A 17928-nucleotide genomic window follows, 5' to 3' on the forward strand; every position below is an offset into this window, starting at 1 on the left:
GTGGCCTCTGCATTCCAGAGTTGTACACTGTAAGGATGACAACTCACAACCTCCTAAAGAGAACCATGAGTGAGAAGTAGAAATGTGGTGACATGAATACAAAGCTGACAAACTACCAAGTATTGTTCCTCTCCAAGACTCCTAGAAATACAGAGTTAGAAGTGGTCTTAGCTAGCCCAACCCCACTCCCATTTTATAGATGAGGAAACACCAAGATGTAGGAAGGGGAAATGATTTGCAAATAAATAAGAAAGGCCATTAATGGCAGGCCAGGAAAGGTAACCTAGGTCACTTGACTCCTTAGTCTCTAGGTAACCTTGAAACTCAGATCCTCATCACCTTGACTTGTCTAGACAGCTCTAGAGTGGGCCTCAGCTTTTTCTATAAAACATGCCTTTATAACCCCTTACTAACATCTTTACCCATGCTGCCCAACACCAGCAGAAGTAGCAGTGGTCAATACCTTTATGAGAAATTTTATGTGGGGCTGCTTATAAGTCACATGAAATTACTGATACAAATTTTCCTCTAAAGCAAACTAACTTTGGTGGTGTCACAAAGAGTAAGTCCAGGCAGAGTGTGAGGTTTTGAATTACAACTGTAAGTTGTGCAAGACATACAAAGATGCCCATTAATGTCCTTTTGCACTAATGGCCCAAGGGAGTGTTTGTTTTCTGTTACTGGGAATCCCTTTGAGCCATAATTGAAAGTGATTTCAGCTAAGTCACGAGGCCCGTTTTCGTATGTTTGAGAAACAGGCACAGAGAAACAGCAAGTCTTCTAGGCCCAACCTGAATCAGGTATTTGTGGCATTTTGACCTAACCAAAGTTAGGTTGTAATACTTGGGTCTTTGAGGGCCTACTTCCCTGGGCTTGTCTGCCACTAGAGAATAGTTCTCTACAGGGATCCCTTGCCTACTGAAGTGGTAGTAAGTACAGTTACTGTTAAATACATTCCTCTACCAAAAAAGAGGGACCCTATCCACCTATTCTCTTATCTTTCAAAGTAACATGGATAAACAAGTGATTGAGAGGGATCCTGTCTACCTACTTTCTCTCATCTTTCAAAGTAACATAGATAATAAGTAAGTGACTGAGTTGGGAGATGCTCTTGAATCTCTCTCAATATAGCGACATCAACAAACTTTTACTAGATGCCTACTATGTGCTAGGCACTGTGCTAATCCAAAAGGATACAAAAAGAGGCAAAAAACAGTGCTTTCCCTTAAGGAGCTTACAATCTAATGGAAGACAACAAGCAAACAAATATATACAAAGTAAGCTATATACAGGATAAGTAGGAAATAATTAACAGAGAAAAATGCTAAAATTAAGAGGGATTGTAAAAGATATGATTTTAGTTAGGACTTAAAGGAAGCCAAGGAAGTCAATAAGTGAAGTTGAGGAGAGAATCTAGACATGGGGGACAGCCACAGAAAAGGCCCAGAGTGGAGAGATGGAATGTCTTGTTTGTGGAACAGCCAGAAGGCCAGTGTCACTGGACTGGAGAGTACTCGGCAGGGATTAAGGTCTAAGAAGACTGGAAAGGTAGGGAGATAGACATCAGATCTAAAATTACAAAATACATGTATTTAGTTGCTGACCCTCCTCTTTCTGATAGAAAGAACCTTTTCTCCTTCCCCAAACTGAGGAGCGCAATGCACTCATTTCCCCTTTATCCTTCTTACTAGCCTGCCAAAAATCTTTCAATAAAAAGAAACTGGGGGGAGAAAGGGAGAAGAACCTCAACTTCATTAATCACAATGAGTTATTTTTTAAAAAGCTAAGGCTGAATGGACTTGCTAGACTTTCAAGGTCAAGGAAGGACTGAAGACTAAGATGAGTTGGTATTGTAAGGAACAAGAGGAACCATAGATTTAGCTAGAAGAGACCTTAGAGACCATCTAGTCCAACACCTTCATTTTACAAATGAGTAATCTGAGGCCAAAGAGATGTTACGTGACTTGCCTACGGTCACACTTATTGAATGATAGTCAGAATTCGAACTCAGGTACCTAGTCTTCAAATCCAGTACTTTTTCCAAAGGACCACACTACCTCTGTAGAGCCTTTACTAGACATATTACCATCCCCTGACCTTTAAAGCCTTTCCGTACCCTCCATTTCCACATCTGTTAACTGGGAAATAAGAGTCAGTCAATAAGCACAATAAATACATTTTTCAAAATATAATAAAAAAAAAATAGGTAGTGCCATGTGGTCAAAGAGTGATGAATTTGGAGTTAGAGGACCTGAGTTTTAACTGTAGCTGTGCCATTATTTCTCTGTGTGATCTTAGGCAAGTTCCTGTCCTTCTGTGGGGTCCAGTTCTTTTTCTATAAAAGGATGGGATTGGACTAGGTAATCTTTAAGGTCCCTTCAACCTCTAAATCTGTGTTCCTATGAAATCCAATAATCAAAGAGTTGACAAAGGGACTTTAGAGGTCATCAGGACCCACCCATACTTGAACAAGAATCCCTCTACAACACATGCAACTCATAATTATGCAGTCTTTGCAACCAATAAGAATGGGAGAGGTCTGAATAAGTCTTTCAAGGAGTCAAGGGAATAAGGGGAACTGTGCTGAACCCTACGTACTTGGTACATATGTGTTTCTGTCACAGCAAAGTAGCAGTGATATATGCAAGAAATGCATCATATGTCAAATCCTTTAAATACTTAAAAAATCTGAATTTCCTGAAATTGTTGCTGCTATTTTAAGAACCCCAAAAGAGAAGGCCAGAAAACCAACAAGTCAATTTAGAGAGCAGCGAGCTTCCCAAGCCAGTGCTGCTCAATTCTATCATGCTACCTTTCAAAACGTGCAATAAAAAGGATGGCCTGTCAGCTTGGTCTAAAAGAGCTTTTGTGCAAGTACTAATGGGATGCTATTAATATCCCTGCATGTCCTCAAAAGTTCAGAGAACACATATAGATTTGACTGGCCAATGAGCCCATTAAATATGTATACCATCAAATGTTTCAATTACTTTCTTGTTTTATAATAAACAAAATTACTTCACAAATCTTTAAAAAAAAGCTACAAAACAATGTCATTTAATTTCACTATATATACACATCTTTCCATTTAAAATATTAGCATTTGTGATTTTTTGACATTTTGAGAGATGAAACATTGTATTTTTTTCCTGGAAAAAATACAAACCCTATTTGTTTGGCAATTACAGCCCTCATATCCTCTACCTTCCAGCCAAACTGGCTCACTTGCTATTTCCCATGCAAATATTTCCATTCCTACTTTTGTGCCTTTGCAAAGGCTGACTCCCCACCCAACATATCCGTAATGTTCTTTCTCACCTCTATTCATAAACAGTCAAAGGTCACCTAGGGTCCACTCCCTTCAAGACAGGTTTTCCTAATTTCCCTACTTGATAGTGTCCCCTAAAGTAATTTTGTATATACCTTTTATTTACTAATCTGAGACACCGTCCCCCTCTTCTGTCTCCCCCACCCTCCCCCAGCCTAGGAAATGTAAGCTTCTTAGCCCCAGTGGCGAATAATTAAGAGAATGTAAGCTTTCTGAGGGCAGGTGCTGTCCCAGTTATATTTGTATCTGCAGGACCTGGCACAAAGAAGGTACATGATGCTAATTAACAATTACTTGACATCTAAGAGTAAGAGAACACACAAACTTTGGTGCTTTTAATTCATGAATTCTTTGGAACAACAGTTCCAGATAAGGTAAAAATGGGGTTTAGGTACTTATGTGTATATATATGTTCTCCCCTCCTCGCTGCTCCATATGCTCTTGGTGGAATAATTCAGTTCAGAAACAGTAAGGGGCAAATGGTTACAGAGGAAGTATTCCTAAATACAAATATCTTGCAGACTATTGTATCTTAACTTGCAGTTCCAACTTTCTCTCGGTTCAACTAATGACTGATCTTAGGTTAATTCAGTTTAGATAAAATTTTAAGATTTTTTTTTTAAATCAGTGCAAACATATACTGAATCCATGTTCTGATAGGCATAAAATGAAAGATCTTCATTTTTTTCCCTCTTAGAACAGACTCTAAAATAACAGACAACATCTACCTGGAAACAGTGGGTCTTAAGTTGAGGCAACATATAAGTAATGAAGCGGAAAGAACACCAGATTTTGAGTTGGGGGAGGGGGCAACATTTACTATCATTGTGTGACCAACTCACTAACAGTCTCTGAGGCCTGTTTCCTCATCAATAAAATGTTGGGGATGGATTAGGTGACCTCTACGATGCTTTTCTAAATTCCAAATTTACTATAACCTCCAAGTTCTTTTCTCTCTTTCTCTTGGTAATAATTGCATTAGCAAAACCACATCTAAATGATGAACCAGGTTATAGTCTACATTTCGAAATTTAATTTCATGGTCTTCAAATGTCATTTTAGTATTTTTTTCCTTTATCTTACCCCCAACTCCTTTCTCTTGGTATTTGAGTCTTGGGTTTCCCAAGACCACTTTACTCTTCCTTCCTTCCTTCCTTCCTTCCTTTTTCCTTCTGTATCTCTCCCCTACACTGACTGAAAGCTGATTAACTTCAAACTCTTCAAGGCTGGCATGGCTTCTTAACAGAGACTTAAGAAAACAAAAATCTTCATGACAAGTTAGCAAGAAGGCAAAACAAGTCTTCTCAATCTGTTAATGGTCGACAGAAAAATGAAAACCTTAACCTTACAATGACTAGTATAGTCTGGAAAGTGATTTGGTGACTGCCAGGTCTACACAGGACCAAATTCACCCGACACACAAACATCAATTCTAGACCAGGAGTATCAATCCTTGGACCTCAAATCTACTTAAGGAGAACACAGCCTATTGTACTTATTCAAGTACTTTCTCCTTGTTCTGGTCCCTATTCTCTTTTTCCTGAGAGCATCCCTGGTCCCTCCTCCCCCAGGCCCTACACAAAACTGAAGACGACAATATAGTGTGGTTTTCTCACTTCAGATAACTCCTAACCTTCTACCTTCTTCCCCAATCTTCAAAATGAAAGGTAAGAACCGCAAAGGAGGGGTAAATGGCCTTGCCTGACAAAAAGTAAGAAAAATACTTTCAGAAAACTGACAGTGAGAAAATTATGTTGTTCAGGGGACTCTTTCACTAGTATGGGATCAGACTAGAATCTGAAGTTCCTTCCAGTTCTTAAGATTCCAAGATACTTAAAGAGTAGACCAGGAGTTCTAAGTATTACTTAGCAGGGCACAGGAGGGAAATTTTACTTCCGGTTCTATGGGTACTATAATGCCTTGGGTTCACCTAGTCTGGCAGCAATTATACACAATTCTCTTTCCTCTTTATAGTAGTACTATACCTGCTAAAAAAAAGAGGATGTAAGTAAAGAAAAAACAACAACAAGGAACATATAAGCTGCATACTGTCCAGAAGGGCAATCATGATGGTGAACCAGATTCTGATAATGCCATATGAGGATCTGTGGAAGGAACTTGACAGGTTTAAAAGATAAGACTTGAACCAGGGGTCCTTAAGCTTTTTTGCATCATGGACCTCCCTAGGCAATCTGACGAAGCTTATGGACCCCTTCTCAGAATAATTTTGTTGACTAGGTTCATAACTCAAGGAAATGTTGAATTTTGGCTAGAGGTTAGTAAAAGTTAAAATACATATATTTTTTCCCCATTCATGGATTCCCTGAAATTTGTCCATAGACTTCATCTTAGGAGGTCCATGGATATCAGGTTAAGAACCCCTGATAGGAGGGCTATCTTCAAGTATTTGAGTGGAAATGTAGAAAAAGAATCTGACTTGTTCTTGCCTTCTGGGGCCAAGAGCTAGTATCAATAGGTAGAAGTTGCAGAAACAAATTTTGACTGATGTTAGGGAAAAACCTGCTCACATTTACAGCCACCCAAATGCAGAATGGGCTGCCCTGGAAGATGGTGGCTTGTCTCTAACCAGAGCCACAAACAGAAGCTGAGTGGGAGAACACTTATTGGGGGTGTTACAAAGGAAGCCTTTTCAGGTATGGGTTGAATTACTTGGTCTCTGGAGTCTTTTCCAACTTTGACATTCTGTGGGAAGAAAAATGCTGGGGAGCTATAAAGTTTTGAGGCAAACATAATTTTACCTGCCTGTCACCCTCTATTTACTGTACTAATTTGTTACTGATTTAAAATTAAGATCTGAAGCCTTTTCTAAAATATACTGAAAAAATATGATAAAAGCTCAATTTATAAAAAGGAAGAGAAAAAAATCCAAATTTTATGTTAAGGAAAAAAATAAATATGCCAAATAACATTTTAGTTTTTTGTTTTCTTAATCGGGCTATGTATTTTTAAAAGTTGCAGAATGTTGTTGTATAGATGAAAAATAGAACACTATCTTTTGAACTATATAAACAAAAGTTTCCTTAAGTAGATGGCTCTATCATCTATGAAAGTAAATGGGAAAAATAAAGCATTTACTCAAAGGAATCTGACTGTATTGTTGTTAAGTCACTTGTATACTGATCAATGTTCTGCACACATTGCTGAGGCCAGGAAGTCCCTGAACGTCATTTCTGTGAATAGCCCCTGCCTCCAATCCTCCAACATCCATTCACGGAGGCTAATTAAACTTCCTTTGTTCTAGAACAGGACAAAAAAGGAAAAAAGGCAAAAAAAAAAAAAAAAAAAAAGGTAAGGGCTTTACATGATATTAACAGCTCAAATTAAATTACAATTTAAGGTTACATGGGGTTATTACAAATATCAACAAAATGAAAGTATATAGTAAAATAAAGACACTTATCTGTCTCTTAATTTAAAACTATCTTTGTCATTTATAATACTTTATTGAGTTGCTTGTGACTGTAAAATCATTAACTTTTTTATTTTTACTTAGTTTTTGATTAAACGTAGCTGTTTCAGTGAAGAAATCTATTCTATGTAATAATTCTTTTTAAAAAAATAACATATCTATTCACAATCTAACCACCCAGGTTAGACTTGTCTGTGAAAATATCTGTGGAAGAATGTGATTTCTTAATTAAACAGAATCTTTTACACTGTATTATCTCTCAATAAGAGATCCATCTATATAAGGGAAGGATTTTATCTACCCAACTTAGGTGAATTATAGAGATTTCTATTTTCCACCAGCATAAATCTCATTAGGCTCCAACCCTTTCCTTCAAACTCTTAACTTCAAGAGTTAATATCATACTACAATACAAAGGAGATGAAAAATGTAAATGTGAGGAATGAAGTATTGAATATATTCTCCATTGCAAAATGGTGGCTGGAGGTCAGCTCTTTGTAAACCTACAGAGGGCAGAGCTTTGAAGGTTTCTAAAAATGTAGAAGACTCTTTATTTACTCTTGTCCTAAGAGTCACAGACAGCAAATTATCTAGCCCCTGGGGCTCAGAGGCGTATAGGTACATTCCATAAAACCAGGCAATGGGAGAAATAAGGTGGGTTTAGATTGGACTTGTCCTTTTCATTAAGCTATAGCACTGTCTCAGAAACAGCCTGATCTGATGAGCTCTTAGTGATGTAGAAGAAATAACCAAATCTGAATTGAACTCAGTCCATGTACCCAGTGAATATAAAACTTAAAACCAGGCTTTTTTCCAAACTTTAAAAAAGGACATTAAACTTAATAGTCAAATCACAAGTTATTTACTTTTATCTGCTCAAGGTAGAGTGTGCTCACATTCACCAAACCTAGCCAAACCAAAAAACACCTCCTCCCCATAATACCTTTATATCCATAAAAAACAAACAACAAAAAAAAATCCCCAACCCCCAAACCCCATCAAAATGAAACCAGCAAGTAACAATAACTTATTTGGTGCTTATTATTATTAATAAAATGTCCAGGTTTTTATTTTTTCCTTTTTCTCACATTTGGGCTAAATTTCCTCCTGAATTCTGCTGGCATTACAAAAACTCTTGAAACAATCCATTGTAAGATTCTGAACCCTAAAAATGTGATATGTTAATCATTAACTAACTAAAACTTCAAACCTATTTCCACTAAAATAATAATAAGCAGCAATACTGAAAGCAAATAATTGCTTCCACAACCCTCTTTCTGTAGGGGATGTTTATATTAAGACACCGTGGGTGTTTAGGATAAAACCACTGAAAACAGATGTTACATTGGCATGACTCCTTCTCTCTCCTTCCTTTTCTTTATCATTTTCAGGTCAGCAACATGTAGACAGACAGGAGGGAGTCAAGAGTAACAGTCAGAAATAAAAATAAAATCTCAACCCATCTCCTACCTCATAAAACATATATAGAGACAGCAGCGTAAGTCCAAGGTTATAAACCACTAGAATGCCCCTGCAGGAGACTGGCTGTTTATTCTGCATGTATTTTGGTCCTAGCCATACGATTAATAAGTAAAAGACAGAGAAGACAAAAGTAGGTATATAGTTATCCAGAAGAAACCACCCTTTTACACGGGAATCTGAAATAGAATAAAAAAAAAAAAGAAAAATATTTAGTGAATGGAAACAAACAGTACAGATATTAAAATAGTGGAAACATGTCAAATATTTCTTCAGAAAGGGGTATTTCTGAACCATTTTTTTAGACTGGTCCCTTTAGCAGAAGGCCATCTCAATAAAAACTAACAAAAATCACACCTGCAGTATACTTTCCCAGGTGAATTTCCAACAAGTTTTGCAGACAATAAACTTCCTCAGGATGGGCTCTGAAACATGTGGGAATGGAGATTTTATTTAAACTTGTTACTAAGAGAAATAATTCATCCAAAACAAACATTCCTTTCCAAAGAAATGTTTTTAAGTAAATTAAGAGAGGGCCAAATACTACATTTAAACTAGGTCTTTAGAACTGCATGTAGGGAAGGAAGACAAAACCAAAAAGTGGTGGTGTTGGAATTCGGAAGTTGATTGTGCAGGCCCAGTCTCTGTCTGTGTGGCCAGTAAAGCCAAGCCCAAGAGGGGAACAGACTGCTAGGTTAATGATGTGGTTACTCTAAGTAGGTGAGGAGCAGCTATGGTGAAAATACTCAGAAAAGAAACTCAAGAGAAGCAACAGCAGCAAAATAAGTAGAATATTTAAAGTGGGCAGAATTGAATGACTGAAAGCAATAGAAAAGAGGAGAAACTGGATAGAGGCAGAGAAGGCAATATGGCTTGATGCTGATGCCTGAAGACCTGGGTTCTGATACAGGCTTCTGCCCCAGGTGTGGCCTTAGCCAAGTCACTTCCTCTTCTTCAGGCCTCAGTTTTCTTCTCAGTTTAATGAGGACTAGATCATCTCTAAGGTCCCTTCCAACTCAAAAATCCTATAAACCAATCATCTAAATTGGTGAGCTGAATGTGTAGAAGAGGAGGCAAGGATGCCGTCATGATCAGGAGAATCAAACTTCCTTCCTTGACAGACATTCTTTAAGGTTAAATGTCAAGTTAGTTCTATTCAAGTTCTGATTTTCAAGATTGAGACAGAGTAAGAAATTCAAAAGGTGATGAGATCTGCCTTGAGATACAAAACAGTTGCTCCAACTGTTTATCAACGATATCTGAGGTCCTTTCCTGAGTTTGGAAGCTTGTCTAATCACTTCACAGCTATTCCTTCATTTTCTACAGCTCAGAGGAAGATCTGATTTAAATTTGGGGTGCCAAATTGCAAACTGAAGGTTTTTTCCCCTTAAATGAAACTGTATTTTCTCCTCTGCTTAAATTATTTGGATGAGGTCCCTCAAAAAGGTGGTGGTTGTGGTGGGGAAGCACAGAGATATTTAGTATGATACAGCAGAAGGAATACTAGTTCTGGGGTCAGAGAACCTGGGTTGCAGGTCAGACTCTGACACCCTCTACTACCTATGTGTCCGTGGGCAAGTCACTTAATTGCTTTGCCATCCTCCTATGTAAGATGAGGGGGCTGGATTAATGATCTCTGAAGTCCTACCCAGATTTATATCTGATCTCATTCCTAAGAAATTTTTAATAAGACTGTCATTAGAAAATCAGGAAAATGCCCTACCAATGGATACTGCTTATCTTGTTAAAAAAAAAAAGGTGTGGGGTTGAGACATAATGTTTATACGTGTAATTGTTAGAAAATATATTTATATACATAAAGACATGTGTGTGTATGTGTGTGTATATGAATTCATGTACTCATATATACATACACATATATAGGCAAATAAAACACTTGGGACAGAAAGAAAGTAACAGGGAATGAGAGATGACATTCTATACATACATTTACCTTTGCCATGATCTAAAAAAGGAGGGTATTTTAAAAAATAAAATGGTAAAAGAAGAAGTAAAGTAGACAAAGTTTTCACTTAAACTCTTGGCCTATCATCCTCTGCCTACACAGGACTCCTACCTGACCAGGGCATTCAGCAATATTAAAAAGAATTCACTGGGTTGAATCTGGAACTTACAATCCCAATGGCAATGGTAAAGTTGTCAAAGTTGTCAAGCTATAAGCTTTGAGAGGCCTAACCTTGATTTTTAGCTAAAGTCAGGAATTACTGTGGTTTCTTCCCTGCTCTGACAACCATGTAATACTATATAACTTGCTAAATTATAGGGACTTCCAAAAGCTCATGACCATGGTTTCATCCGGAATACAGAAATGAATCTGCCTTTTTCAGGTTGCAGCAAGTGCTAGTATCCAAATGATTCCTTAAACATAGCTATACAAGTGCCTCTAAGAAGGAAACAAACATTTTAACATCTTACCTCTTGGTCCAAGCCATGTCTGCATATAACTATTAAGTGATGCATCAAAGGCTTCCATCTTTTAATCTATTAAGAGAAACAAAATAGACATTGATTATTCTTCACTCAAAATGCCTTTTCTCCCCTAAAAGTTCAACTTATTAGGAGAATTGTAAAGCATTTATCTGAAAACAAAACAAATTAATCTCATACCTTAGTCAGATAATTTCTCTTCGATGCATTAAAAAAAAAATCTACAAAAGCAACAAATACAGTTTGATTGTTAGATGCCAAAAGGACATAATCCTGATTTAATTAAAATGCCAGCTTTCCAAACTTTCTCAGTTCCTCAAGAACTCGTTTCCTGAGGTTGAAATCTCATTGGAAAAATGGGAATAAGAAGAATAAATAATCATTCAGAATCCAAAACATGACTAGCAAGAGAACAGAAAAGAAACAAATCCAATTTTGAAAAATACATTTATCTATTTACTTATCTTTGCAAGAATTTATGCATTCCCTCCCACTGCTTCCCCCGCTGAATAATTATAAAAAGAAAGAATAAAACAAATATGCATGGTCCAGCAAAACAAATTCTCACACTGGCTATGTACAAAAATGTATGTCTCATTCTGCATTTTAAGTCCATCACCTCTGTGCCCAGAGGTTGGGGTGGAGCTGCCTATTCCTCTGTAGTCCTCTCAATTTGTGGCATAGCATTACACTGGTCAGAATCCTAAAGGTTTTCAAAGTTGATTTTCTCTACGATGTTGTTATAGCATAAATTGCTCTCCTTATTCATTCACTTTATTCTGTATCAGTTCATAAAGGACTTCTCAGTTTTCCTCTCAAACTGTCTATTTTATTTCTTTTTTAAAGTAAATCAATCTGGAACACTATTGTGCTGTAAGAATGATGATTGGTTCTAGAAAAACATGAAAAGACTTGCATGAAATAATGCAAACTGAAACAAGGAGAACCAAGAGAATATTGTATATAGTAATAGCAATATTGTTTGAAGTTAATGTGACTAAGCTATTCTGAGTAATATGATCATTCAGATCAACTATGAAGGACTTATAAAGGAAAATGCTGTCCACCTCCTGAGAAAGAACTGCTATATGGAAGTATGTATTGTATGGTTACACACACACACACACACACACACACACACACACACACACACACACACACCTTCTTTAATGCAGGATTGGGGGGTGAAGACAACTTGGAACTCAAAATGCAACAAAAGGAAGGAGGGAGGGAGGGAGAAAGGAATCTTGTCTCCCACACACATACACACAACTTCATGATTTTTTTTTTTTTGGCTAGGCAATGGGGTTAAGCAACTTGCCCAGGGTCACACAGCTACTAAGTGTTATGTGTCTGAGGCCGGATTTGAACTCAGGTCCTCTTGAATCCAGTACTGATGCTCTATCTGCTGTGCCACCGAGCTGGCCCCATGATTTTCTAAATATGATTATGCTACTAAAGTTTTTCATCCTTTCAGGGCCTGTTGCATTAAACAAAAAGTACTGAAAAGGCAGAATTGCCAGAAGGCAAAGACAATAGGGAGGTAGTAAGAATAGATAATCTTTCTGTAACTAGCTTTAGTAACCTTGTCATATAGCCACCCCACTTGATTAATCTGGTCTTCAATTTTTTTTAAATATGCTCCGCCACTCTGAAAAGTATGCAGAGAATAAACAAGAATTATTTAATAACTATGAGGTTTACGATTTATACTAAACTGACTAGTGTGTAAGAAAACTAGTAAAACAAGGGTCAGCAACCATGATTCCAGAGGACTAAATGATGAAGCATGCTAGCCACCTCCCTTGACAGAAAGATGACAGACTCAAGATACAAAGTGAGATGACTATTTTTGGACACAGACAACGTAGGAGCTTGTCTTTTGTTTGATTATGTATATGTTACAAGGATAGTGGATATTGTCTTTTTTTTTTCAGTTTGGGGGGAAGATAAGGAGTGTGGGGCTAGGAATAGGGTTGCCCCCCTCCAAAAAAAGGACAGTGATGCATTTTTTAAAATGCATAGGGAAAAAAAACCCAGAATGAAACAGATAAGCAGGACAACTTTGAAAAGTTTATATTATTTATGTATAAATATATGTATGTATATGTGTATATACGTATATAGATTCATATTGCTTGCCTTCTCAAGGAGTGAGGGAGGGGCAAAATGGAGGGAAAGAATTTAAAACTCAAATAAAAAAATGAATGTTAAAATTAAAAAAAGGAATTAGGAACTATTTAACAAAATAAATAAAAATATATTTAAGAAAAAAAAAGTTATAGAATACTGTGGATTTTCTTCACTTATATGCTCCTCCCAGGGTCTCACCCAGATACTGAGTGGGGGTGTGTGGAAGAGGGAGAAGGTTGGTTTATGTGTGAATTGTGACTTATTTATTATTCCTGTCTTTGTGTCCCCTTTCCCGTTTAAGGGATAAGCCTTATTAGAGGATTTGTGGTTTTATGTACAACCACCATTTTTCCTGTCTTCTCTGTGTATAGAGATGTTGTGTGAACAGTAATTCATAGCCAGACCAAAGGATGCTGCATTCACTGTATTCTCTCAATCTAATTCAGCAAGTATCTATTAAGAACCTATTATGTGCTGGGCATTATTCTTTTGGGTTTACCCCCAAACATCGAGACCCTTTAATGATACTTTACTAGGGGATGAACCCTTTTTGTTTGCCCTGAATCCTACCTTAACACAATCTACAATGCATCCCCTTATCCCTTCCAGCTCTTTCTTCTGGTATTCTTTTTTTTTTTTTTTTTGCAATTGGGGTTAAGTGACTTGCCCAAGGTCATGCAGCTAGTGTCAAGTATTTGATCTGAGGCCGGATTTGAACTCAGGTCCTTCTGACTTCAGGGCTGCTACTCTATCCATTGTGCCACCTTGCTGCTCTCTGACTCCTGGTATTCTTGACTTGGACCTAGCAAACCCTGACTAACCTCTTGAGTGTCTGACCTGGCTTCCTGTTTGCTGTGTCTCTTTCTCCTCAGATCCTGATCTGTGCTCCCAACCCACTCTGTTTATAGGGTCCTAACTCTTGGTTTGCTGGGTTTTTTTTTTGGATGACTGATTCTGGCTCTACCAAATCTGTCAAGATATGTCTCTCTCCCTTGTCCTGAACTTCCACAGTTGCCTTTTTTTTTTTTTAACTGCTTTGCATTTATTCCAATTAAATTTCATCTTATGAGTCAGCTTTCTGGTTTAACCTGTCCATATATTTTTCGATCCTAATTTAGTTATCCAACATGTCAGATGTAGCTCCAATATAGCAGCTGAAAATTTGCCAAGTATGTTATTTACGTCTTCAGTCAAGTCAATAGTGAAAACGTTGAACAGAACAAGACTATAGATGAAGCCCCGGAGTAGTCCCTTGTGTGACCCTGGGCAAGTCACTTAACCTTGCTGTGCCTCTGTTCCCTCAACTATGAATTGAGGGCATTGGTCTGGCCTAAATCTAGGATTCTACTGTCTCTTCAAGACACCCCTGCAGGCTGACGCCAAGCCCATTCAACATCAACATCAACATCGAATCATTCAAAGCCTGGACCAATTCACAATTTATCCACAGAGATGTTGCTAGAGACAATAGAATTCTGTGATTTTTTTAAATCCAGGGATAATGGGAAAACACCAGAAATCAGGGAGATACCCATCAACTGGGGAATGGCTAAACAAATGGATGTATGAATTTAATAGAACACTAGTGTTTGCTGAAGGAATGAAGAAAGTGACTGTTTCAGAGAAACCTTGGAAGACCTGTATGAACTGATACAGACTGAAATAAGTAGAACCAGGGAAAAAAAATGTATACCAAAACATCCACATTGTAAAAAAGAACAGTTGCAATGACAACTATAATTCCAGAGTTCCAATGATGATGAATACTCCTGACATAGAGGTGATGGACTAATAAGCAGAATGAGTCACACAGTTTTAGACATGGCCAATATGGAAATTTGCTCGCGCGCACTCTCTCTCTCTCTGTGGGGGAAAGGAGCTATGAAGGAGAAAAGATGATAAAAGCTTGATAACTAAATAAAGTAAAATTTAATTAAAAAAAAAAACCTAAATGTCATTAAATTAGAACAACCAAATTTGGTCCTGAAGAGAATGAGAATGCTTCTTCTGCTCTTCTGTGAAGAGGAGGGACTGTGGGTGTGGAACACTGCATGTACTACTGGATGCAACTAATGTGTTTGCTAGCTTTGCTGACTACTTTTCCCCCTTTCTTTGTTACAACGGATGGCTGTCTAGGTGAGGGAGGGTAGAGAGACATATTAGAAAATGAACGGGATGAAAAAATAAAACTTATCAGTTTTTTAAAAGGGGGAATTATTATGCTTGTGCAAGGGAGAGGAAGTCCAGAAGAGTTGGCAGGTCCCTAGTGTTCTAACACCTCTTCACTACCCCTCCTGCAAAAGGGCAATTACTTCCCTTTCAACACTGACATAAAGGCAAGTCATTCTCTTTCTATCTTCTTCAATAATAAGCCCAATCATCTACCAACATCTCACACTCACATGTGGTTTCAACAATCATCCTGGTCCATTACAGGGTCTAGAAGAGGAATCAAGTCACACTCAGAGCACTACGGAAATACTGCTCAGACCCTACTGGGCAAAAAGAAAACTTGCTCCTTCTTTCAAAGAAGACTTAGCTCCTCAATAACTGACCCAGTTTTAGAAGACTAGAACCCAAATTTCAAAAATTTAATTTATACAGCTTCTCAGAAGCAGATTTATACAGTGAAAAAAATACTAGGATTTGGAATCAAATGACCCGAGTTCAAATTTCAGCTTGTGTGACTTTGGCAGGCCACTTTAACTGAGGCTAGTTTCCTCACTTGTAAAAATGAGGAAATTGAATAACTACATGACATTTAAGATCCCTTATAACTCCTGACCTAGGATTCTTTAAGATGGGATGTACTTGTATTAGAGAGGTGGTATCTTATAGTGCAGAGGGATGGGCTTTGGCATCAGGAGAATCCTGGGTTAGATATTTGCACTCCCTTCTTATCTCTACTTTTTGGAATTCCTAGTTCCTGTCAAAGTTTAGCTCAAATTTATTGGGGGAGGGGAGACAGTTGGGGGAGGGAATGATGGAGACTTTTTAAAAAAGTATCATTTAATTCTTTCAATAAACATTGACAAAGTGCCTACTATGTGCCAGGTACTGTGCTAAGTTCTGTGTCAATAAAACAAAAAAAAAACACAGAGAACAACAGAAGATTCAGAAGGGGACAAAGACAAGAAGGGCAGGGCTGTTACTATCATGTTAAAATTGACATATACTTTAAAAGGTCCAATAAGCTATTCTTGGTAGAGTTATGATTTCATACGTAATCCTTTATTTCTGTCCTGTGTACATGGAGATATTGAAAGTATGTTGATTGCCAAATTCTTATTTTAAAAAATATTAAAATGAAAATCCAGTTTGAATATCTCCTATATGAAACCTTTCCTGATATTCTTAGCTACTGGTGCCACATAGCCACAAAAACTTTGTTGTTGTTCAATCATTTTTCAGTAGACTCTTTGTGACCCCATTTGGAATTTTTGTGGCAGAGATACTGGAGTGGTTTGCCATTTCCTTCTCCAGCTCATTTTACAGATGAGGAAACTGAGGCAAGCAGAATTAAGTGATTTGCCCAGGGTCACACAGACAGGAAGTGTCTGAGGCTGGATTTGAACTTAGGAAGATGAGTCTTCTTGACTCCAGGCCTGGCACTCTATCTACCACTGTACCATCTAGTTGCATATATACACATACATATGTGTATGTGTCTCTCATGAGGAGATTTAAGATCCCTGAACTAAGGGACTTTGATTCTTATCCTTCTATCTCCAGTACCTAGGATAGAATAGGCACTTAATAAATGTTAGAGGATATTTGCTAGCTGTGGGACCTGGACAAGTGCCTTAGCCTCTTCTGTAAAATGGGGAACATCTTTCTTACCTCACAGACTTGCTGTGAGGATCAAATAGGATAAGGGATATAAAGTGCTTTTTAAATAGTCAAGTGCTTTATTCTTAGGTTTTAGAATTCAGTTAATGTTGAGATATTAGTAATATTCTAGATCCTTCAGAAACTACCTCACAGCTTTCTCATCAGTCTGAGACTGAAAATGAAAGGAATATGCAATTATCCTGAAATTACTAAAGCACTTGAGACATGTACTGAAGACTGTTACAGAGCAAGCTGTAGGCACACTGCATCTAAACAACTTAAGAGAAGAAATTCTAATATTTCCTACTTTGTTTCTACCAAATGGGAATTGTACATTCTGTTTTCTATCTCTGTTATGACAGTAATATGATTGGCATCTATATTACAGGCTAATCCTGCTTCAATGGCGCCATGAGCCTCGCACTCCAATGGCATAATTAGCATCCATGTTACTGGCTAAAATCATGCCCATGAGTTCATGCATGTGGTGGTTACTTCCTTTCATAATGCAATCTATCCTTGCCTTCTCATCCTGTGGGATTCTCGTCCATGTCTTTCAAGGCTTCCAGAGGATTTATCCAACATACTGACAAAAGGAATGGGATTAATTTTATCATATTACATTTTTATTATATGTAATAGGTTTTTTATACAGGCATACTCTGATGAACCTCAATTCAATTCAGTAAACATTATCAAGCACCTACTAAGAGCAAGGTAGTGTATTTTCCCAAGGTCACACAAATAGTGTTTGAGGTAGGTCAAATCCAGCACCCTATCTACTACACCATACTGCCTTTGCCTCTCAACAGTGGACTAGGGCAAAGACAGTGTGACTCCAGTTGTTTCACCACACTCTGAGCAACTATCTTTTCCTCTCCTCTCCTCCTTTTTCTGGATAAATTCCATCAGACTGTCCAGGAAAACTGGGTTGGGGGGAACAGTCTCGATAATACTGGTATTACTCTCAGGAGCTTGTGTCCTTTGCAGAGAAGCAAATCCTTTCACTTTGGCAAACCCACAAAGAAGACAGAAAGGCTGGCTCTGAAGGTGTCATCACAGAGTCCCTGCTAACCTTCCAATGATTTGATAAGTCCCAAACCACTCCATGTTCCCTGTGCCTAAGACCTTGGGGAGCCTGTAACACAACCCAATGCTTAAGATGTCCCCAGGGATACATACAACACAGGGAGACTTCAATGCACAAAGAAAGCCTCCTCAAAATAAAAGACCACACACACACACACACACACACACACACACACACACACACACACAC

At 37.8% G+C, this 17928-nt stretch overlaps 1 protein-coding gene across 1 annotated transcript in view; it reads right to left on the minus strand.

Moving 5' to 3' along the window:
• Positions 1 to 17928, minus strand: part of ELOVL5 (ELOVL fatty acid elongase 5) — a 91092-nt gene that overhangs the window by 19335 nt on the left and 53829 nt on the right. Inside the window, exons 2-3 of the mRNA XM_027852995.1 lie at positions 10674 to 10739; positions 8229 to 8416 (exon numbers count right to left, since the gene is read on the minus strand). Of these exons, the coding sequence (XP_027708796.1) occupies positions 8229 to 8416; positions 10674 to 10731 (246 nt within the window). The 5' untranslated portion in view covers positions 10732 to 10739. The remainder of the gene's footprint in view (positions 1 to 8228; positions 8417 to 10673; positions 10740 to 17928) is intronic.

The sequence above is a fragment of the Vombatus ursinus genome, unplaced genomic scaffold (assembly GCF_900497805.2).
Source record: "Vombatus ursinus unplaced genomic scaffold, bare-nosed wombat genome assembly UNPS02009835.1, whole genome shotgun sequence".
NCBI classification, from domain to species: Eukaryota; Metazoa; Chordata; class Mammalia; order Diprotodontia; family Vombatidae; genus Vombatus; species Vombatus ursinus.